Source organism: Poecilia formosa, unplaced genomic scaffold, assembly GCF_000485575.1.
Source record: "Poecilia formosa unplaced genomic scaffold, Poecilia_formosa-5.1.2 Scaffold89, whole genome shotgun sequence".
NCBI lineage: Eukaryota > Metazoa > Chordata > Actinopteri > Cyprinodontiformes > Poeciliidae > Poecilia > Poecilia formosa.
This window is the reverse complement of record NW_006800028.1, coordinates 1,985,586-2,008,749: the sequence shown is the minus strand read 5'-3', so window position 1 is coordinate 2,008,749 and position 23,164 is coordinate 1,985,586. Positions and strand designations below refer to the sequence as shown.

General features: G+C 38.0%; 2 protein-coding genes across 6 annotated transcripts; both read left to right on the top strand.

Moving 5' to 3' along the window:
- The first annotated feature begins 931 nt into the window (after positions 1-931).
- Positions 932-12,348, top strand: nim1ka (NIM1 serine/threonine protein kinase a). Of its 5 annotated transcripts, none has more exons than XM_016674087.1 (8): positions 932-1,034; positions 6,596-7,107; positions 8,074-8,120; positions 8,637-8,964; positions 9,134-9,246; positions 10,240-10,361; positions 10,443-10,589; positions 11,247-12,348. In XM_016674087.1, exons 4-8 carry the CDS (start codon positions 8,678-8,680, stop codon positions 12,003-12,005), a joined length of 1,428 nt encoding a protein of 475 aa, XP_016529573.1. In that variant the 5' UTR covers positions 932-1,034; positions 6,596-7,107; positions 8,074-8,120; positions 8,637-8,677; the 3' UTR covers positions 12,006-12,348. The 5 variants fall into 5 exon arrangements, with proteins under 5 accessions (XP_016529573.1, XP_007557648.1, XP_016529570.1 ...); XM_016674084.1 differs by lacking the exon at positions 8,074-8,120 and adding an exon at positions 5,644-5,708 and having other exon boundaries at positions 955-1,034; XM_016674085.1 differs by lacking the exon at positions 8,074-8,120 and adding an exon at positions 5,644-5,708 and having other exon boundaries at positions 996-1,084.
- A 1,700-nt stretch (positions 12,349-14,048) lies between these two features.
- creb3l3l (cAMP responsive element binding protein 3-like 3 like) lies at positions 14,049-19,885 on the top strand. Its single transcript, XM_007557585.2, has 10 exons — positions 14,049-14,180; positions 16,093-16,233; positions 16,319-16,706; positions 16,821-16,930; positions 17,095-17,187; positions 17,463-17,569; positions 17,711-17,779; positions 17,869-17,953; positions 18,060-18,153; positions 18,289-19,885. Exons 2-10 carry the CDS (start codon positions 16,093-16,095, stop codon positions 18,690-18,692), a joined length of 1,491 nt encoding a protein of 496 aa, XP_007557647.1. The 5' UTR covers positions 14,049-14,180; the 3' UTR covers positions 18,693-19,885.
- The last annotated feature ends 3,279 nt before the right edge of the window (positions 19,886-23,164 follow it).

Sequence of the window (23,164 nt, the reverse complement as noted above, 5' to 3'; positions counted from 1 at the left end):
AATAAGCTTTAGGAACAGTCACAATTAAAGTCTTATTTCCACTGCAGAAGAATAGCCACTCGCTTTGATTTTTTTATTTTTTTTTTTTAAATAATTATCCCCACTGTGTTTGGCAGCACCTCTGTCTCATGTTGTATTTATGTATGTATATGTACTAGCAGGCATGGAAAGTCCATACATATTCTGATCAATCTAACTTCCATTTATTGAATCTGGAATCTCATTTCTCTGCTCATGATTTATGTCTCCCAACAATAGCTGTGGGTCAAAACATGGACAAAGACATCAATAGCTTTTCCTTTTTGACTGGTTTTACTTCACTGCAACAGACTGGACCATCTCATTAACCAATGATATATTGGTTAATGAATATATATTAATATATATCAATGTCATTAACAACAACTCCTTTTACCAGGTTAAAACTGAGCTGAATACTGTAAAGTAAACAACAACAACAAAAAAAACACTTTAAGTGGTTGGGGTACTAATAAAAGAGTGACTGGAGATATAAAACCCCTCAGGTATAGCCAACAGAATCAAATTTGCTTAAAGAGTTTTGGTGAAAAGAAAAGAAATTTGTCTCTAAAAATTTTATAAATGTCATATACACATGCAGGGTTGCCAACAAATTTAACAAGGGTTTTAAGACACTTCCAGCTCTTGTGCCAGTCAAATTTAAAGTAATAACTCTCTAAGCTCCTAGTCTCTTGACCCCACGCTGAACCTCTGATGTGGTCCCCTTACAGTCATCATGGGATCACGCTGCCTGACACATGCAGCTTCAATTACCTGCCGACTCCCGCCACCTGCTATTTGTGTAAGACGGCTCTCCTGCTCTTAGAATAAAATTGGTTCTAATTCTTCCTTCTCATTGGACATGGTGTAGCGCTGACGCCGTCGCTGATTGGTCCATCCGCCCGTCCTTTAAGTGGATTTCCTTGACAACAGACAGATCTGGGCAGCAGTTGCTGCAGAAAGCCTGAGCGGCCAATGTCACCGGGCAGTGGGGATAGGATGGATTTGGCACCAAGGTTGGTAAACATGGCTGTCACGGATTCACGAAGATACTGTACACATCCAAGTAAGATCAATTTCCATGTGTAGGCTCAGCTATATATATATATTTTGTACTATGGGGTTATGATAGAAAGCGTTATGGCTCACAGAAAACGGCCTACTGTGGGTTTTCTTTTGGCTAACTGTTGACTATGATTGAACAGAGATGGGTGTATTATTTAATAGACACACTTCAAGACGTATTTATTCGAAAGATGCCTTCCTTGGGAATATTATTGTCACTGAAAAATATACGCGTTTAATGTAAACACATGAACCATTCATGGTGAGAAGTGCCGCTTTATTGTTTTCTCTGATGAGAGAGCTTATATCGTTTAGCTTGGGTTCACAAAAAAATACACCTTGAGGTACCTTAACTTGCCGTTACTGAAAGACTGAAGCGCAATATAACTCAGAATGACTAAACTGGTGCAAAGGCACCTGTTGCAAAGCGTTTTGTATGCTGTGTTCGCCTGTGACAATTTTTAGATTTAAACAAATGAGGTAAAATTTGCATGTCAGAAGAATTTATTCAATTACGCGTCAATGGAGATGGAGCTGTTTGGTGCGCCAAAGATAAATCTTTCGAGGAACAAAACAAGGAGAAAATGTTGTATTTTCTTCAGAAGTAAATAGCCGGGAGATGTGACGAATTAAGAAGGAAATTTCAGTCATTCATCTACATTGTAAGCTGTTGAATAATTTTCCATGTTGTTAAAACAAAAATGACCCCTTTTGTGCTTCTTTTTATGTCCACCTGCAGGAAATCTTTTCCTAATTTTATTCTTTTGATGATCAATTAATCAGAGTACATAAAACATTTTGCTTCATGTGATTTTTCTTTGATGCAAACCTCTTTGATGTGTTGATTGGGAATGACATGCAAAACTCAGACAGCTCTTTAAAGCTGGAAGAAATTAATTTGATTTTGATGTGAACCAGCAGATGCAAGCTTGGCAGTGGCTGCTCTGCAGCATAATTTTGTGTTTGTGCTTCCTGTTTATAGTGTCATGGTAACTTCATTAAGGCCTCAGAGACATACAAGTCCCTCGACGTGCTCATTCATCTTGCTTGTGTACTTGTTTTGTATAACCAAACATTATTGGTATTAGGGCCAGAGTCAGAGATTCAAAGTTCCCCACATTGTGCAAATCTGTCAGTCAAGGTTCACTTCTTGATTAAGTTTCAAAATATATGCTTTCTAATTTTTACAGGCCAGTCTGAAACAACAACAACAACAACAAAATCACATCTTTTACAAACTGGTGATAGCAACACAATAGCTACAGACATTTGGTGTAAACAGTATTATTATGGAAATGAGCCATTTTCAGTGTTGGTAATATGTTTAAAAAATAATTCAAAGGAAGTAGAGAGATCTGAGAAGCCATAGGTGAGTTGACCACATTTATGCAGGTCTCTTAAGAAATAACAGAAAGGGTTTAAATTATGACAATCTAAAATACCTTGCAAGTTGTCTTAGACTTATAGGCAGTAGAATGTTTTCAACTAATCATTTGAAATGCCATCTATTTTGAATCCGTCCCTGAAGGCAATTTTGTTTTGCTTTTGTTTAGCAGTTCCTTTAGGTTACTGCTGATCCATGTTTTGTTTTTGGGGAAGCATTTCACTGGGCTGGTGGGAATGCCGTTCTCCACACAGAGGTTTATAGTCAGTTGTGCCCCTAAGGTCATTTCCATGTGACTAGTAGAGTTGATCTCAGTCTGTAGCTTCAAAATATCCTACAGAGCTTCCCGTGAACATATTTTCACAGTCCTTTTGATTATAAGTGGTCTCTGAACATGGGATGTTATACACAGAGCAAAGAAAAACAAGATCTGATTTGCCAAAAGGAGCTCTTACTTTGGAGATTTTTGTGTCCCCGACATTTGCATAAACCAAATCCCAACGTTTTGTTTTCTTTTGTGGAACAGCTAAATTGCTGAAATGTTGCAAGTGTGGTATCTCGATTATTAGATTGTACTTTTAACAGTAGTTGATAACTGTGTAATTAGCAAATCCCACATTTTTGAATTTGGAATTGAAACCTGGTTTAATGTCATTCTCTGATATAGGTTTCATCTTCAGAGTTAAGCAGATCACAGCCGATGGAGCAGTCCGCCGTTGTTCCTGGTTAACTGTTGGGATTTCTCAACATTGTCTCCGCTCCACTTCTGTTTTTGAAAGGTTTCTAATTCAGCTAAAATCAATGTGACTGAACAGCTTAACAATTTGGCTGTTGGTTATTATATTAGCTCTACATTACAGTTAAACTGTTTGTATAAGTTGGGAAGAATTGGTGCCAATAGTTGCAGAGGTGCCACTAAAGGCAGCCAAATGTCATCTGTGGTACTTAAAGAACAGTTTCAGGGCCATGGCTTTAAAGTACTGATGCTGATGTGTCTTTGCCTCAAACTGCTTTTGTTTGCCTGTAAAGGGAGGGGGGGGGGATTTAGAGATCATATTCTTCTTCTTTCGTTTCTTTAGAATGAATAAAATTTTTGCCAAGACATTATAGGGAGGCAATGCCCCTCTGTTCCCAGGGTATTTAATGTATTATTTATAGTTACCCTATTTCACTATTGAGATTTCTATTATTTTCAAGTGTGCATCTTAACTAACACACTGGGGAAAACTTTGTGTGGAGAGTCATTTCTGCACTAACCGGTGCAGATGTATGATGAAGGTCTTATTTTGGGTAACAATAGAAATTGGGACGCAAACACAACCAGATAAATGTTCTTAAAATTACTGAAAGCAAAGGATTGTATTTTTATAGAAAGAGCTCTCCTACTGATGTTGATCACTAGCTTAAAAGGCTAGTGATAAACCACTCCTCTCTGCCTCCTCTCTGTACTGTTAAACACACGACATGAGTTTTGTCTGTGACGGGAAGCACACCAGGTGGATAGCGCAACAATTAATCCACAACTGCCGTGGATGAGCTGCTTAAGTTCTCCTTTGCTGGAAGCCATAAAGAGGCTGCTGATAGCAGCAGATCAGTCAGCAGGAGAGTGAGCAGCACAGCCTGATGTTTGCCTTAAGTGATTCTTGCAGCATTAATTGTGCAGTGAGGAAGGAAGGCCTCATACTTGGCAAAGCAGGTTGTGTTTAATGATGACGGACTGTTTGCAGACTCGTGCACTAGTTTCTGACATCATATTCATGTACAGCATTTTTAGGAAATTATATTTACAAATGGCAGTGATGAACAGATTGAAGATTCTGCAGAACCATTATCAGACGCGCTTCCTAATCTTTGGAGCAATTCATAGTTTTATGCTATATTATTAAAATTCAGTTACAGGGTTTTAAAATACATGTCGTTAGTCTTTTACGTTACTGTATTTAAGTAATGAAGTAAAATGGGTTTTTTTTTCCACTCTTAAATTGTTCTTTTAAGGTGCTTTGGAGGTCAATTCTTAGATATGCATGTTGCAGTGGTGGGAAGGTGTCTGAAGCCTGTAAGACTTAATGCTTAATAAAAGAGAACAATCTTCAGTTGTGCCTTCAGAATCTGTGTATGGTTTGTTCATTGGTTCTTTCGTGTCAAAATAAAATTGCAAAAACGAAACAAGCATGTGGTTTTATTGTTTTTCCGTTTTTAAAACCTAAATCTAAAAAAATGCAAAATCGAATTAATAAAAAATCAACAGCTTTGCCATCTAAATAAAAATAAAATACGGTTGTTGTTTTAATATGTAGCGATACCTGAAATGAAGTAAGTCGGAATCATTTACAGTGGATGAAGAAGGCATAAAAAAAACCATTCCTGAATAATAGGCAATGGCTGCACTTGAACTGTTTTCTGCATTGATTATCGAACTTTTTGAGAGAGGAAAAACACACTCTGAAATCAGTAATGCTTTGCGTCGTCATGGAGCTCCTCATTACTCGGAAATGAGTGTCAGAAGGTTTTGTATGGAACACAACTTGCTGAAGGTGTACATTACCGCTACCTACTGGCAACTGAAAAAGTTATGTGCTGGGAGTTCAGGTCTTCATTTCCGGTTCCGCCATAATGTCCCGTTGAATTAACAACAAAATAAAAACTTGTCTTTGGTTTAACCATTGCAGTTAAAAAACAAAACGTATCCCTTTTTTACTTTTACAATTGCCGTTTTTTTTTCTAATTTTGTTTTAAAAACTAAAAAACACATGCATGTTTTGTTTTTGCAATTTTATTTTGAAACGAAAAAGACCAAAGAACGAACCATACACGGATTCTTCAGGATAGTTAAACCTGTCATGAGAGAAACATTGTTTGCTATTGTAACTAGATCTGTTTCTGTCATACAAAGTTTTAAGACTTGTGATGAATTTGTTTGGCAGTTTTTATGAAACTTATTATTGTAGAGAATGACAAACGGATGAATTTTAAATGCCATTGTGTTCATCAAAAGATTGCACACTTGTATAGGTTTTTGTCACATTAGAGGTACAAACTTCTAATGTTGTTGAGTACTGTTTTGATTTTATTTGAGAGACCAATTCATAATAGTGCTCCGTGGTGAAAATGATACATGGTTTTGATTTCTTTAGTGCACAGATTGTCTGTATATAGATCTCTTTGCTCTGTTTCAGCACTGTTCAGTTACACATCTGGAAATGGTTGGAGAGTGGCACAACCGTAAACCAACCAGGACATGGTAATTCATGTAAAGTTATTGAAATATTATGTTATTGTATTGGTATATTTAAAACTGCCATGAAATTATATTGAGCAATTGATTAATCGAAACTAATTTTAGCTCGCCCTATATTGGTTTTGTACGTTAATAACATACGTTTAATTTAGGTAACTGATAGGTGCAGTGTCTTGTCTGAGCAAACTTTGCATATTATTTAATACAAAATATGTGTCTTACATAAGCCTAGTTCATTTACATCTCTAATGTGTTTTTTTTTTTTTTCTGTTTCTCCTCTGGGGCATCGTTAGAGCTTTGTTTTCTGAACAGCATACAATTATCACCTTCTTCCACGCTTATTCAACCACACCACCACACTGATGCACAGACGCAAATAAAGAAGCTGACAGTGAGCACTCTGCAATTGAAATGATTTTGCTTAGTCACACCGGTAGTTTTGAAGGTTTTCTTCCTATTACCAAATCTTGATTTGCTTAACCCAGCTGCCATGGCAACCTGAATCTATCAGTGAGCTCCTAATTATGAATTACAATACGCATTATCGTACATTCGAGTGAAGAAATGTACGATAAGAGATGCGTACTGTCCTTCTCGTGCAAGTGGTGCAAAAAAGTGTTAGGTAGTGTTCGCGATTTATTAATGTTAATTTATTATTAATTTATTTGTTAAACAAAACCACCAATGGTAATGTTGCTGCTACATTATCAAGATGAGACAATTGTGGGGGGAAAAAGTCATATGCAGTACATAAAATATGTGCTAACCTATAAATAATGCTGTAAAGTACATGTTTCAAATTTGAAACCTCCTAAAGAAACCAAGCAGCTGAATAGGCTTAAAAACCAATTCAAATTTGTGCAATCTGTTTGTCTATGTTCTTTTCACAGGTTGTCCTGGCTGTCACTCTGTGGCTGCACCCTGACACAATCACCTGTTCATCCTCACTCTTTCAACCTCTCGCGTCCTTCTCCTCTTCCCTCCTCCTCACCTCATGGCCTATTAATACTCAAACACAAAAGGCTCCATTAACGCCCCCGCTCCGAGACAGCAGTGAGCATGAATCTGATAATACGTGCCTTGGTGAACCTTCGGACACGGCTAGAAGCGAGGGAAAGTGGAAGATTGACAGAGGAAATCCCCCAAAAGCAACAGCATAACAGCTTCAAGCATCCAGTGACAATCTGATCATGTTGTTCATTTGTGGCTAGCTTCGGCTGCACCGTATTTGGGACATTTTGGATAAAACATGGGCTCTTAGATGCAAAAATGTGCTGAGGTGTTGAGCTGATATAGAGAAAGAAACTGTGAATATTTCTTCTTTAATAGAAGTGCCTATACAACACTGATGCAGTGACAAAACTGAAAGGATTTATCTTGAAAATGAATCACACAATAGAAGGTAAGTTTATTTTTTTCTGTTTGTTGCATAGTTGAAGTTAGTAAAAGTATATTTTGATCAGATAATAGCCATGTAATGGGTACCTGCTTATATTTTCCTTCTTTTATGTCTCACTACATTCAAATGTTGTTTTTTGAATCTAGGAAGATTTGTATTATTTTACAGCAAAATAATTAATATAATAAGTTAAAACCATGTATTATTATTATTATTATTATTATTATTATTATGCACTTATGCATAATGTAGATTCATTACTCAGTGATTTATTTATAATGTTTATATATGACATGATTATGGCTTACAACCCAAAATTTAATTTTTCAGAAAAAAAAAAAGTTACAGAATATCAGTAAAATAAATTCTGACCCAGAGGTGCAGTGCAGCATATGGACTTACTTTTTGATCAGGGTCCTATTTGATGAATTGCTACATTAGTGCAGCTTGGCATGAAGGTGATCAGTCTGTGACTCTTCAGTGTTGGTTATGGCGTCTATCATTGTCCTCATGACAGTACTCAATGGATTATACATGCAGTTTTTGTCAGAACAGTGTGCTGGTCAATTAGGTATAACCTCTTATTGGTACTTTTGGCAGTGTGGTTAGATGCCAAATCACACAAGAAAATTAAATCAATGTTTCCATAAAGCTTGTCAGCACGGGTAGCATGAAGTGCCCTATGATTTCCGGCTGCTTTTTACTTTGGACTTGCCAAAGCACAATCGATCGACCAACACTAGAAGACATGAATCCCCAAATGATTACAGAATGGTGTGGAAACTTTACACTGTACCTTATTCAGATTGGATTATGTTCCTCTCCGCTCTTCCCCTGAACCCTGATCTTTCCAAATGAAACACAAAATGTACTTTTATCTGACAAAATGGACTTTGGATTTTTCTTTTCATTTTTTTTTCTTTTTACTTTAGTAAGTATGAATAAGTAAAACAATTCACTCTGGTTTAGGAGTGACTTAACAGAAGGAATGTGACAGTTGCATCCCATATCCTGAGGTGGGTATTGGAAGCGCCGACTCCAGTCACAATCCAAACCTTGTTCACCTGCAAACACTTTTTCTACCACAATTTTCCCTTCTATTTAACTTTCAATTAATATACTTCGATTATTCTCTCTGGCAATAGTCAGCTTAAGGAGCCATGTGTTTTTACCTTCCTTTTGGGGGATTCCAATAACATCTGTCTAGTTTTTAATCTTTCCTGTGATTGTTTTGCCCCGAACATAACATTTCTGTCTTATGATTTTTGCTAGTCTTTTATTTTTTTATTCTTTCACTCTGTGTGCATTGAATCTGCATGGTTTTCACTTTATTCACTGAAATGTTAGAATTACTTTTTAATTTTATTTTAATCCATTAAAATGTGCCTGTATAATGATGATAGTCAGATGTCTTCAATTCAACTTAAAGGATATTTTCAGGTGCTCAAAGTTTAGGAAAGTAAGAAATGAAAAAGGAAGTAAAGTAGAAAATGACTTCTTCCGTTCTGCATCCTGTTCTGCATTACTCCTAGCTATGGCCTAAGCCCACTCCTCCCTGAGCGTCCCTCGCAGGATGACTGCTGTCTACCCGTCTGAGAGCAGCCCAGATGGAGCTGAAGCTGGGGCTGGGACAGCAGGCACCACTGGGAACAGCTCGGTCTCAGGAGCAGGTTCCAGGGAGTCTAACGGAGACTCTGTTGGAGGGTCCACTGTAGGGACAGCTGTGGTTTCTGGCGGACAAAGGTACAGCCGCTGGAACAGGCAGGATAGCTCTGACATCAACACAGATGATGAGGGAGCCACTGTTCGTCGCCTAACTCCTCTGGAAAGGCTGAACCTGGATATGTGTCAGGATGAAAGGTAAGATTTCAGAGAAAAAGTCTTATTTTTTACAGCCTGACATTTCTTTGGACTTGAGCTACCTTTTCCATTTTTGATTGACTTGCCTTAGACTGCAGTCCTTTCTTGTATGAGTTTGTTAAATTATGGGAAAAAAAAACACATTTCGTGTTGCATAATCTCGTCACAGGGTGGTCCGTGAGCTGACAGTGGGCAGAAGAATTGCCTTCTACAAGATCCGTGGCGAAATAGGGTGTGGAAATTTCTCCCATGTCAAACTAGGAATTCATGCTCTTACAAAAGGTAATTAGTGCAAATAATGTCATGTCCATACGACAACACCTAAGACAGATACAAACAAAGCCCCATGTATCGAAAGCTTTAAAGTAAGCCTTCTGTTCTGTCAGGAGTGAGTCATTGTGATCAATGAGCAAGAGGTTTTTGTTTCATAATAATTTATAAAGCAGCTCTTTTCCCGGTGAGAAGGCTGATTCATCCACAAACACAGTGACTATCCGTTGCCCTTGACCTAATGGATTGATTAGAGATCTCCAGTTTCCTTAGCGACAGCTAAAATTGCTGCATGCCTCATCAAATGCTACAGATGGGGCCACGAATGAGTGTGTAGTTCTGTCAGACCGTGGGTGCTCTAGTATATTTTGCGACTTCATGCCTCTTTGTTCTATTAGTGTATTTTTGCATTTAAACTCTATTTCTGATTCTAAAACAATATGAGCTGGATTGCATTTTGAATGCTTCTATTGACAGCTATATTGCATCTGAAACTAAGCCTAATACCCGCCTTAATAATTCATGCTGGAGCACAAAGAGATATCTCAACACCATTTTGCTGCTCGAGAACTTTTCTGTATTCGGTTACTTGAGAGTTGTTTTAAGGATCTCTATTAATGATTTAAAGGCACATAGCCAACAGCTGGGGCATTTAAATGAAATATGTGTAAAGTTTTTAGATCTTTAATCTTACTTTTTAGGATTGTAAATGTATTATGTGTACACCTCAAGTTGCTGCTGTTTCAAAAATAAGTTCCCATGATGTATAAAACTAAATTTCATTTTAAGATGAAATGGGAATGTATAAAATAAAATAAAAAATTAAAGGGCAGCTAAAGCTCTTAATATGAGTAGATTGCCAGTGTATGTTGTTTTTTTTAATATCATGCATGTACCTTTATATATGTTGTTAATTAAAATTTAAATTAAAAAAAAATACAGGATTTCTTTCTGTCACGTGATTGAGCTCTAGTTGATTATTAATTCTCTCTTTGGCATAAACAGACAAAGTGGCCATTAAGATCTTAGACAAAACTAAGTTGGATCAGAAGACTCAGAGGTTGCTTTCAAGAGAGATCTCCAGCATGGAAAAACTACACCACCCTAATATCATACGCCTATATGAGGTTTGTCTTTAGATTCCTTTTCCTTTTTAAAACCAGCCTTCTTCATTCTGATCATTATGCCTCTGTCTGAGTCCTTTTTAGGTGGTGGAGACGTTGTCACGGCTACACTTGGTGATGGAGTATGCAGGTGGAGGGGAGCTCTACACTAAGATTACTACTGAAGGAAAACTTTCTGACACTGACAGCAAGATTGTCTTTGCTCAGATCCTCTCGGCTGTTAAACACATGGTGAGTACTTACACACGTATGTTAATGGAATATATTTGAGTAGAATTACAATAAATTGTACTGTGAATACATTTTGTAACTTAGAGTCCCAATAGCCGTGCAACCAAAATATGAGATAAAATAAAACTTAAGCATAAAATAAACTTTCCTTTCTGGAAGTTTGTCCCACTTGAATTTATTTTCAAACTCCTCCTTAATATTTTAAATAGATTCAAGTTTGCCTAAAATTGGTCATAACCCTTGCAGATTTTCTTTCTTTTTTTTTTTTTTTTTTTTTTTTTTTTTTAATGGTGCACCTTTTTTCCATATTATGCTTTGGGAGGGAGATTCCTGTGACAAACATTTTGGTTGGATAGAAATATCTAAATATCCCAGAGATATGAATACATTTAAGTTTTCTGATCTCAGTCATTTTTTTTTCACACCCTGGAATGTCGTTGATATCGTCTGGCATCGCCTTTTTTTAATCTCTACTCAAAGATCAAATCTACATGTCAGTTTTTTTTAATGAAATTTATAAACTGATTTCAGAATAGAAGATCTTTTGTAGATCCAGTTTAATCTAACTTGAGTTGGCGTCACATGGCATTATTAGTTTCTTACCTTGTTTAGGTAGATGGTACGTTTATGACTGTGATTTCTATTCTTCTCCCATAGCATGAAAATAACATCATCCATCGTGACCTAAAGGCAGAAAATGTCTTCTACACCAGCAGCTCTTGTGTCAAAGTCGGGGACTTTGGATTTAGCACACTGAGCCGCCGCGATGAGACGCTCAACACTTTCTGCGGCTCTCCACCTTATGCGGCTCCAGAACTCTTCCGGGATGAGCATTATGTAGGAGCTTACGTAGATATTTGGGCTTTGGGGGTCATGCTGTTTTTTATGGTGACCGGCACCATGCCATTCAGGGCAGACACTGTGGCCAAACTGAAGAGATGCATCATGGAGGGAGCCTACGTGCTTCCCCCATGGGTCCCCGAGGCATGCCAGAGGCTCATCAGGGGGATTCTCCAGCCAGTCCCATCGGACCGCTATACAGTGGAGCAAATGATGGGCTGTGAGTGGCTGCTCCCTGTGGAATTCCCATGTGCCATGGAGCCTTGTAAGCTAGATCCATCTCACCTTGCTGAGAGCAAACCAGCTGAACTGCTGGAGGAAGAGCTGGAGGTAAAGGCTGCATTAGAGACTCTAGGAATCACTTCAGAGCACATATTCAACAACCAGGGAAAAGACTGCAGAAGCTCCATCACTGGGGTCTATCGGATCTTGCTACACCGGGCTCAGAAGAAGCGGGTGGTTGAGAGAACGCCTGCCGTTACACAGAAAGTCGGGCCAACTACATCAAATAAAAAGGGGCGACTAAAAGTGTATCGCAGTTTGCGGCACACATCTAAACTGTGTGTAGTTCTGTGACAAAAAAAAGTTAAGCTTTACTATGGAAATTCAATGATTATGCAGCCTGGGGTTAAATTGCACAGACTGCATTAGCAAAGCTTTTCAGTCCAGTAGTATATGTCAAAGTAATCGTACTAAGACCTCATCGAGCTGCTGAAACTTGATATTTCTTACTTAGTATGTTTTCTTTTTCTTCTGAATCTAGTCTCTGTGAGAAGGCTGCAGAAAGTTTATTAAGTTTTTTTATATTGTTTTTGTTTTGAAATGAATTTTTTATCAGATTTAACAAGGTATGGAATGTAAATAATTAAAAGTCAATATAATGGTTAGAGTACTAATAATTTCATTTGGGTCATATAGACAATACACTGTTAGTTATCAGCTCTGTGCTCATTATTGGAATTATTGCCAGGTTGAAAGGCACCAATTTAACACCCTAAAAAAGGCTCGATATCATCCATCCATCCATCCATCCATTTTCTGAACACCCTTGTCCCTCAGTGGGGTCGGGAGGGTTGCTGGTGCCTATCTCCAGCTAACGTTCCGGGCGAGAGGCGGGGTACACCCTGGACAGGTCGCCAGTCTGTCGCAGGGCAGGCTCGATATCAGTAATATGAAAACAGAAACATCCATCCAGTGCAGTAAACGTGGTATATTTGATGTTTAAGTGCAATTTTCTGAAATGCCTTATTTGTCATTGTTTTGAAATCAAATTGGTTTCAGTAATGATACAGGTGAAAGGATCACATGTGATGTATCTCTATGAGATGTTCCAAATACTTACCTCATTAACCTCAATTTGTTGACTAACTTTTTGACTAAAAACAAGGCGAGTACCGGTACACTAAGATAAGATTTCATTACAGGTAAACCAACTAACAGAAGATTAATTAATGTGGTAAAACGTTACTTTCAGGTTCAAGGTCTGAGGCTGAATATCAGAGTCGCTACATCATGCAATGCCATGTCAATGCTAATGTGCTGATTGAAATAAATGTCAAATGAAAACTTAACTGCTTCTGTTCATTGAAGAATAAACGCTAACAACAAAAAAGCTCATCTCTTTATATCTAATTGAGTTTCATGTAGAAAACTTTGATTAGCTCGCATTATCACCCCATGAGTAATTTATGTATATTTTGTTGCGGGGTTTTTTTTATCGACAAATAGTTTAGTTTTATAGATAACTTTGGTTTATAATTACTCTAATATGTAATGTTAGAATATATTCTACACATATACTATTGTATATGTGTAACGAAAAAATTTATTAATTTTCCGTAGCACAAGAACTTTTCATAATTTATTTATTTTTTAATGTACAGTACACAGCCTGTGTATCACATGCTAGTAGTACCTTATTGTTGTGACTATTACTAACATTACTAGAAAGAGATTTTTCACAAGAGCATTGTTATAATTCTGTGAATTGTTATTCAGTATAATATTGCTTTAAATTGAAAAGAGAAACATAATTGTAAGCTTTATTGCTAAAATGTGTATATGTTTTGCTTTATAAACTGTACAGGCAGTTTTTTTATGTAACTAAATATAGTTTACCATTAAGTAAAGCTTATAGGGAAAACAAAACACAAACATCTAGTCTTTGAATTTGACTAACCTTAATGCAGTTTGAGAAGTTTTATTACTTCTTAATGATAAATGGGCTGTAAATCTATAACAATAGCAATAAAAGGTCCATTCACCTGAATTTTAAATTACTGTTTTTTTTATTAAACTGATTTATATTTTTTTTTGTAATATTACACAGTAGAATATAGCTTTACCATATTAGATCCTGCAAAAAAAAGATAACATATTACTACATATTTTTATTTAATAATAAATTTTCACTTTAATAAATATATCATATAATGTATTTATAGAACTACTTTTATGTGATACTTTTTATGATTTTGTTCGTGTAGTAAGGTTTTATATTCACAAAACGTCTAAATAGATCAGTTTACAAACTAGCTTATTAAGCATTTGACTACATTTCCCATGAACACCCAAAAAACCTACGTACCAAATTCGTTTCCGCCTTTGCGTGATGACGCGTTTTTTGCCTCGTTGGAAGGTGTTTTCAGGAGGAACCTCCGGCTGTACACGGTAGCGGAAGAAAAAAGCTGAGAAACCAAAACGCATTCGTACGAGCTTGTTTGAGTTGATATCATCTTCTGCTACCAAACGGTAAGAAAATGTGCTTCCTTTGCCACCAACACTAGGATGTTTTGTAGTGTTTTTTTATGTTTTGAAAGGAGCCACGCCTTTAACATAATTCTTAAAACAGCTAAGATAAGTCAGTGTTACTCTGAAAATATTCCTTACTTTTTGCTGGAATTAATAACGCAGCTGCATTTTCGTGGTATTTTTAATAAACATTATGCTTTATCTCCTCGAAACAGCTCCCTCGTTTTCCGTTTTAATCTTAGTTTAACATAACACGACATATATTGCAATGCTTTGGTGCGGTTTAAAACCAAAGCAAAAACACGCTTAATCAAGCCGAAAATCAGTTTTTGTTTTAACCTTTTGACCACCTTCCTTTTATTAATCCATTTGTTATGGGTGTTATTTGTTTTGACATTTGATGCTCTATCAGATCCTGCGAGAAGGGTAAGGGGGCGGGGCACATTATCGGATGAGGTCATGCTGAGATGTTTAAGATGATGCAACATTAGACGGTTTACAGACGCACTGTACCACGTTGTCAACTGCTTCAGAAGAGACAATCCATTTACTTTTAACTAACTTAATTAAAATTGTTGCTGTTGATCTGAGAAAATAGGCTTCAACCTATGTCTGGAGGCCACACGTGGAATCAAATGCAGCATAGGCTGAGAAGATTCAGAGAAAGATCCCCTTTGTTCTGACGCATTGTTGTAATCGCGAGGCTGTTGCGATAACAAAACATCACCATACTTTATCATCTAAAGCGCATTAAATTCTTCATCTACAGATGCATACACGTTCATGCAGCACAAAAAATATAATACAAATTATTTTTGAAAAGCGTGAATGGCCACGTGGCTGCCGCTGCGCAGCAGTAGTAAAATGCTTTGATTTGTTTTGATTTGGCTGAACTTAACTACTCATTATAAAGCCCTACCATGGAAGTGGTGTACTAAAATTGAAAATTATTTTTAATAAAAACATTAAATTAGCATAAATAATATTTTTACATGCACTTTGACTCCAGGTAGTGGGACCTGGTGGATTTATGTGATATGTACAGTGGTTTTCAGCAGTATTCATACCCCTTGAGTATTTTAATGTTTTTTTTTTCCCTATTAGCACCACAAACTCTGATGGAAGTTGTGGAGATTGTATGTGGGGAAAAAAAACAACACAAAGAATTGCAAAACTAGGTTGAAGAACAATGAAATAAGGTTTTGAAATTATGAACATATCTCTGTTGTGTTTGTATTTATCCCTCCTCACCCCACATCTTATTCCAAATCCAACTGCTGGTCTGTATCAGCTTTGTACGTTGTCAGGCTGAAAGTTTTCAGTTCTTTATGCAAAATGGATTAAACTCATTTTGATTTGATGAGATTTGCTGCAGCATTTGTCAAGTCGTGCCTCAAATTCTGAATTTAATTCTTGGTAGCTCTGGATGTGTGTTAGCATTGTTGATTCCCAGTCCAGTCATGTCCACACAGCATGATGCTGCCACCTCCATATTTCATTGTGTTATCTGCCTCACGTATGTTATGTGTACGTTGGATGTAGGCCAAAAAAGTTTTGCAATGTTGCCTTTGTTGAATTAGTTGCTTCTTTGATCAATGTCTGACCTGTTAGTTCAGTTGAATGGCGATATAGTAGTATGTATGTTTTTTGTTTGTTTTAGTCCATTAAACACGTGTGCCTTTGTTTTGGATTATTACTGCATACAATCCAAGTAAAAATAAAGTGTGTGGCAATGATGTGAAACCATTCAAATGCTATAAAAACTTGATAATGCAATAAAAACTATTTGTGAGAGCAGATGTTTCTCGCAGTTGATGTTAATGTTTTCCCTCATTAATACACCAACCAGCCATCAGCCAAACTCTCATATTATTTGATCTTTTGTGACATGATAAATGATGTTCTGTCACAGATGTCAGCCACTGAGGACCTTCCAGACATGGATGGGGCAGATCTCATCGGGCTGCTGTTTCAAGACGGCAACAACGGATGCACTGAGCCCCTCTTTCAGGATGAAGATGGGCTTATTGAATCCTGGCTGTCTGAGCAAGAAGTAAGGCTTCAAGCGCCTCAACCAGCTATCCAAGGCATTACTTTTGTCTTCAATTATAACCAGTGGAATTTATTTTTGTCTGCAGATGTTGACAGGTATGGATACTGAAGATTTCCTGTCCAGCTTGTTGGACGGAGATGACAACGTGGAGGCCTTCTGTCCGTCTCATTCCCCGCTGGGGAGCGACAGTGGCATTTCTGACGACAGCAGCACGGGCGCCGGAAACAACAACACTCTGGGAAGTCCGCACGGCAGTGAAAGCGACATAGTACCCAGTCCCAGCTATTCTCACCCCAGCCCCGTGCACTCTGACCCCACCCTTACCTCAGAAGCGCTGCAAGCAGAGAGCCCTGAGGCCTTGTCGGTCCATGCGGATCACAGCTACTCTCTGCTGCAGAACGGAGTCAGAGATATGGACGTGCTGGAGAGTGTCAGGGCAGAGAAGCCAGATACAGATGTCTTCATTGATCTGGGTGGGTGTTGTGGAGGTTTGAAATAATAATGATAATAATAAAAAAAAAACCTAACCACAAGAACTTACGTAAACATACAGATTAAACTGATTTAAAACGACTCTCTTGTAACAGACGACTTGGTGAGTGATGCCATGGAGGAGGACTTCACCACTGAGCTGCCTTGTACCTTGGCCATTGAGAATTCTGCACATGATTTGGCTCAGCTAACCAAAGTAGACCAGGTTAGTTTTACATGCTTGCAGATATTTAGCATAACAATAATGCAGTTAAAATAACTGTGATTAAAAACACTTTGTTTATTAGAAAGGCACCGATTCGTGATATTTAAGTATTTACGTTTGTTTAAATGAATACCGTTTCAGTACTTTGATTTTTCTCCGTCTAGTTCCAGTTCAAGGAGATTGTTCTCACTGAGGAGGAGAAGCGGCTTTTGGCAAAAGAAGGAGCCACCATTCCCGAGCACATGCCTCTCACTAAGGTAATTGTGAGCTTCTATCTGTGTCTAATTGTCCCCTCACAGAACATTGAATATTTCTGACCACATGTGGATTTCGTTTCATACCTCTTTCAATTCTAGATGTTTATTTTACGTACCTTCTCAGAAGTGACACCTTGTTTTTTTTTGTTGTTGTTGTTTTTGCAAGAAAACATTAAAATCTTCTTTTTGTTTTTCTCTGTGGCGCAGCAGTTTAAGGCACATTGCTGCTGTCATGTCAGCATTGCGCTGAAAGCCTCCTTTACTTTGGTTGACAGGCAGAGGAGAGGACTTTGAAGAGGATCAGGAGGAAGATCCGCAACAAGCAGTCTGCTCAGGAGAGCCGCAAGAAGAAGAAGGTGTATGTTGATGGACTGGAAAACAGGTGAGCTACAAAGATAATTTAACAGATTTTGGGGGGAAATCGGGATTATAGGTGGTATAAGTGCTATAAGGCTCAAATTGTATCTGCACAGTGTTGGTACAAACATAATGGGACTAATTACTGAATGACTTTCTTCCACAGGGTTGCTGTCTGCACTGCACACAACCAGGAACTTCAGAAGAAAGTCCAGCTGCTTCAGAAACAGAACATGTAAGAAGTCTTGGACATTCCGCCTTTGCTCCTTTTTTAACAACAAGCATCATTACTCTAAATGTGTCCTTTCTGGGTTTTTTTTATAGCTCTCTGATTGAGCAACTGAGGAAACTCCAGGCTATAGTGAAGATGTCTACTTTGAAGGCCAGCACAACCAGCACTTGTGTTATGGTAAATTTGTCTGCAAAGGCGTTGTGTTCATCTTTGTTATTACGCTTTAACATTTTGCTGGGTTTTTTGTTTTTTTTCACACTTTGTTTGTCTTTGCCTCCTTCAGGTGTTCCTGCTCTCTTTCTGTCTCATCATCTTTCCGTCCGTTAATCCATTTGGTGGAAGCACTCAACAGAAGGAGTCCTTCACACCATCATCCGGTGAGTTGCACTATGGCTCCTTTTGTTTTGACCCTGAAGCAAATGTTTTTCCTCTGTCGTATTGCCAAAATAAAGCTATTTTTCCCACTATTGTGGCTTGTTTTTGAAAAAAATATCGTTTGCTCATTATCACAGTCATTTCCCGGACCTTGCGCTCAGTGCCATCAGAAAACACAGATCCTACGTTTTACCTGGAGACTGAGGATGATCCACTTGTCTTGGTGTCAGAAGTAGTGGAGAACACCAAGGCCATCTTCTCAGGCGGTCAGAAGAACCACACCCCCGACTACGAGAGGGTGGAACAATCTGACTCCGAGACTGGCGTCAGCAGCAACTCCTCAGCAGACTTCCCAAGTCCCGCTCAGGCGGCAGAGATGACGCCGGGGTCGCCTGGCGGCGTGGGTCCTTTAAAGGAAGGGTCCGTTGATCCCGTGGTGGCGACTGCTGTGGCGTATGACGTGCCGGGATCTAAAGAGAACTGGATCGACCGAAGCCCCCCGTCTGTCATTTTACAGCAGCACCGCTCTGATGAGATGTAGGTGCATTTTTAAATCATTAGACAGAGGGAGACTTTTTTTTTTAACTGTTAAATGAGGGAAGATTAAGCTTAAAATAAGGATGAAGGTAAAAATACTACTATCTGTCCAGACAGGGTATTCCCTGTTTTTCACTGCTTTTCTCATTTATTGCAGTTTTTTTTTTTTTTGTGCACTTTTTATCTGATTTCATTGAAGAACTGAAGAAACTTTCACAGTATAAACTACTGAATGTTTCTATATTAAAAAAAAGGGTCAGCGTTGCCATTATATCAATTTCTGATCTACTGCAGGCCACATGCTACTGAAGTAGCCCCAAGGGGTTTTTAACTTGTTTTACAATGTGATGACCAAAAGTAATGGATCTAAATTTGCACACTGGGGAACAATGACACTTTTTTATATACAAGATTTAGCGGAGAGACATTTTAATTTTGCCTTCAGCAAGTATTGACATGCTCCTTCAAAACCATGAGTAAAAGTCCAGCCCTCCATCATAGATTGTATTGTAGAAGAAAAGCTGCTTGACTCATAAAGCTTGAACAAAGTGGTTGTTTGACCACTGTATCTATTGCTTAAGCCATTGCAGGACATTTGGCCATTTAGAAGACTAGTAAAGTGTGTTAGCATTTCCCTTGTACCAAGGGTATCCATGTGCTTTATAATTTTAAAATGCTCTTGATATTTTTTTTTTGTACAGGAAAGCGAAAGGAAAAATAGAAAAAATGCCCACGAGCTCCTTAGTTTATAATTGTTAGTGATGCCCAGTCTGCTATAAAATGTTTTACCAGCTCGTCAAATTGTCTTTCTTTGTAAAAGTCTAAAACACCTTTTCACTCACGTGTATTAAGAAGGGGATTAATAAATATTTGCTCAGTGAACTATTTGCAGTAAAGTATACTCAAAGATGTAATGATCTGTTTCGTCAGTGAAATATTTTATTTTATTTTATTTTTTTTTGTATATATTTTTTTGTTACCGTCAGTGACAAATGGATTCTAAATTGTACTGGAACGTCTTTGGTATAATTCACGTGAAATGAGATTTTCAACATTAGTCATGTCAAAGCAAATGCACTGACGTTTGACAGTCCGAGAATGAAATGTAAATAGAATATATGATTGTTACTTTTTTCTGTACATACAAACTAAATGTCTGAATATCTATTATAATAAACTTTTTTTTATAAATAAGAACAAACTTTTGTTTATTTCTTTGTGACTACACTGCCTTTACAAGAAGCTTTTTTCTTTTTCCTTTTTTTTTTTTTGCTGTTGTCCAGCTACAAGTGACCCAGTTGTCTGGGTCTGTTCCAACACAACAGGCAAATGATTCATTATACTTACCAGCATAGGCTCAAAGAGGCTATTTTCATTTTTGCTTTACTGTTAGTAAAGTTCTTTGCAATCACTCCAGAGAATACTTTCTGAATTAGGTGGTTCTCCACTAAGATTTTTAAAATCATTCTGAGATTTCTGCTTTCTACTGCCCTCTGCTGACTCATTTATAAAACCAACACATCACACTTGTTGAGAAGAGAATGTCAATTATTAGCTGCTTTTCAGTTAAAAAATGTCAACTAACATTTTTGACTCATTAGGTTCCCATATAAACTCATATCGATAGGTGGATTTGTGGGTAAATTAACATATGGCTAGAAGGCTGATGAACCAATGGATAACTGGACTTAATGATGGGTGAATGATCAGCCTGATAAACCGATAGATGATAACCTATATTGACGCTGTACAATGTACAATCAACTGTTTGAAGTGATCCAGTTGCAGCTTGAATTTAATGTGTAAATACTGTACATAGAAAATCACTGCATTTAAAAGTAAGAAAAAAAAAAACACATTTAAACACACACCCATGCACCGTGATTAAAATAAAACCAAGATAAGATTGCCAATATTGCACCAATCAATGTAAAACATTGCAGTTAAAGAGTCCAGGGTTCCCTTTGATTCTGTACAGTCATCTGTGTTGGTGTGACTACAGTATGTTCACAGGTTAGAGGAAATGAACTGATTTGTAGCCTGTTTGTGCAGGTCTTCAGGGTTCTGCCTGAACTTAGACGAACCAATAGATGAATGTCTGCTCAGCACTTTGGTCTGTTGTGCTGCTATTGAAATGCTAAAGTTGTCTTGGCTTGGATGGGGGGCTGATTAAACCAATAGGTGTGAGGAGGGCTGATGGATTCATTACTGGATTTGAATGGGAAATGCTAAAATGTTCCATGTTGATCAAGATCTGGGAAATGCTTACATTTTGCACCTTACCATGCTTAATCAGAATCCTGATTTCATTTCGCTCATTGAAGCTTATCTGAACTGGTAAGATGATGCAACTATGTGTAATTTCATTTCTATGATTTACTTTTATATAAATCAAAGCTTCAGTTTGTTGTTTTCTGAGGTGTCCATGTGTGGGAGCAGGGGGAATTAGGTTGTTCACATTTCTACTCAATACACTTTAGGCTGGGGCTATTTGTCTGACCTTAGCAAGCTCAGCTGTGCGGGAATAACACGGGATAGAAAGTGAGTCACAAGTGTGAGGCTGGAATCATGAGTCATGAGCCCCAGCAACATGTTCAGGCTTGTGGTCGCAGTGGGTGAAAGTTCAATCCGCTAGTGACCGCCAGAGGGCGATATTGCCTTGTGTTTCTGACAATAAGGGGCAAGTGTTTTTGTGTATCTCTGGGTGGTTGTGCGGTTCAGGTGAAAAGTCATCCAGTTATCATGTAGGCAACCTTATTTGCATCGAGATAAATGTCAAACGACATTTTTGACTCATTTAATAAGAAATCTAAAATGAAAACACTTAACGGGGTGCATTATTCATGTAGTTATACTTTGTGATAATTGACAGAAGGTAAAATCTTCCCGTTAATATTTTGTCCAAGTTTGAGTCACTCACGCATACTTTAAAATGATTGTTCATTGTGTTTTAGGCATAGCATTTCAAGTTACGACAGGAGTAGCCCCCCGGTGCGTAAACACAGCCGGCAGCATTTGTTCAAAAATACACAATGGTGTTATGCTATACCACTGATAAGATAAAGTGGCCTGAAAAGGCTTCTGACCGCGGCACGCGCCCTTTTGGGGTCGTGCGCACATCTGTCGGGCGTCTGTCATTGGTCGCCGCGTGCGTGGAGGGCGCACAAAGGGCGCATGCACGTATGGAGAAATGCAACACTTCCATGCTTTTGCACTAAGCAAAGACAAGGAGCAGGTGAAGCGGAGGAGGGATTTAAGTCGCCTCCCTTTTGTCCGTGGGGACACGACACGCGTCGAGCCAGGCAGCTGTAATTAACCCTCACCCCCATCCCCACTCCACCACTCTTTAAAAAGTACGAACAAAAAGTGGCGTGTGTTGTCAATTGGCTGCTTGGGCTAAACTCTGAAAACTGCAAGGCTAAACATGATCCGATCTGTGTTGTTTTGGTGAATTAGGTTAAAGAAACACACGAACAAGGAGCAACGAGAAAAAAACAAAAAACAAAACAACAATTAGCAAAAACGCGTTGGTGTCAATCTCCAACAGTCATTAGGTAAGAATGGAATGCACCCTCAAAAGGTCACAATCAATCACTTGGAAACACAGTGACACACATCTGTGCACACACTCAAACTAGTTTGTAGTATAGTTAATAAACCTCTATGCAGAAATCCCAATCATGCAGAGGCACCAGGCTAGAGGCAGCAGTACAGAGTCATGCATCTACACACTCATACCAATTTAGAGTGGCCAGTCGGGACAACATGTGTGTTTTAGCCATGAAAAATCCAGAACTTTCTTATTACAAGGCAACAGTGCTAACACCTGCAAACCCAAAATGAATGATTTATTTTATTTTATTTTTGACTGCACTGAAAATGACCACAGAAAAGCATTGTTATTGACAAGTTAATTTGGATAACAAAATTTGGATATAACATATAAATAGTAATATTACTATGATTTTTGTTGGCCAAAAAAATGGTTATAATGGGAGGAAAATATAGCAAAAGTTACAGGTATGAAGTATTTATCGGCACTTGGTTTCTGTCTTATTAAATCACAGGGACACATAATGCAGCCTTCAACTGTGAGCATGTTTCTTTTGTGTTTGGTCACATAAATTGCATAGAAACATGCTACAGCTTACTTATATGGCTTGTGTCAGTACAATTAGCAAATTCCACCAATTTTCCAGATGGCAGCGTATGAAGAACAATGATTCTCCTTCTCATTTCAGATGTGACCCAAGAAACTTGTCGACTGTTTTTGACTCAATCGATGTTTGGTTAAACCAATCCAGTTTTTGACTGTGTGTGGGTTAAATGAATAACCCAGAAGTTCACAGAGTGTATTCCTTTAAGAGACTTCAAGAAGTCTGGCCTCATTATTAGGGTCAGGTCAGGCTTGGAGATTTCTCTTACTGGAGGGTTCTGTTGCCTGACTGTAAGCAGTGCGGCAGGTTGAGTAACAGA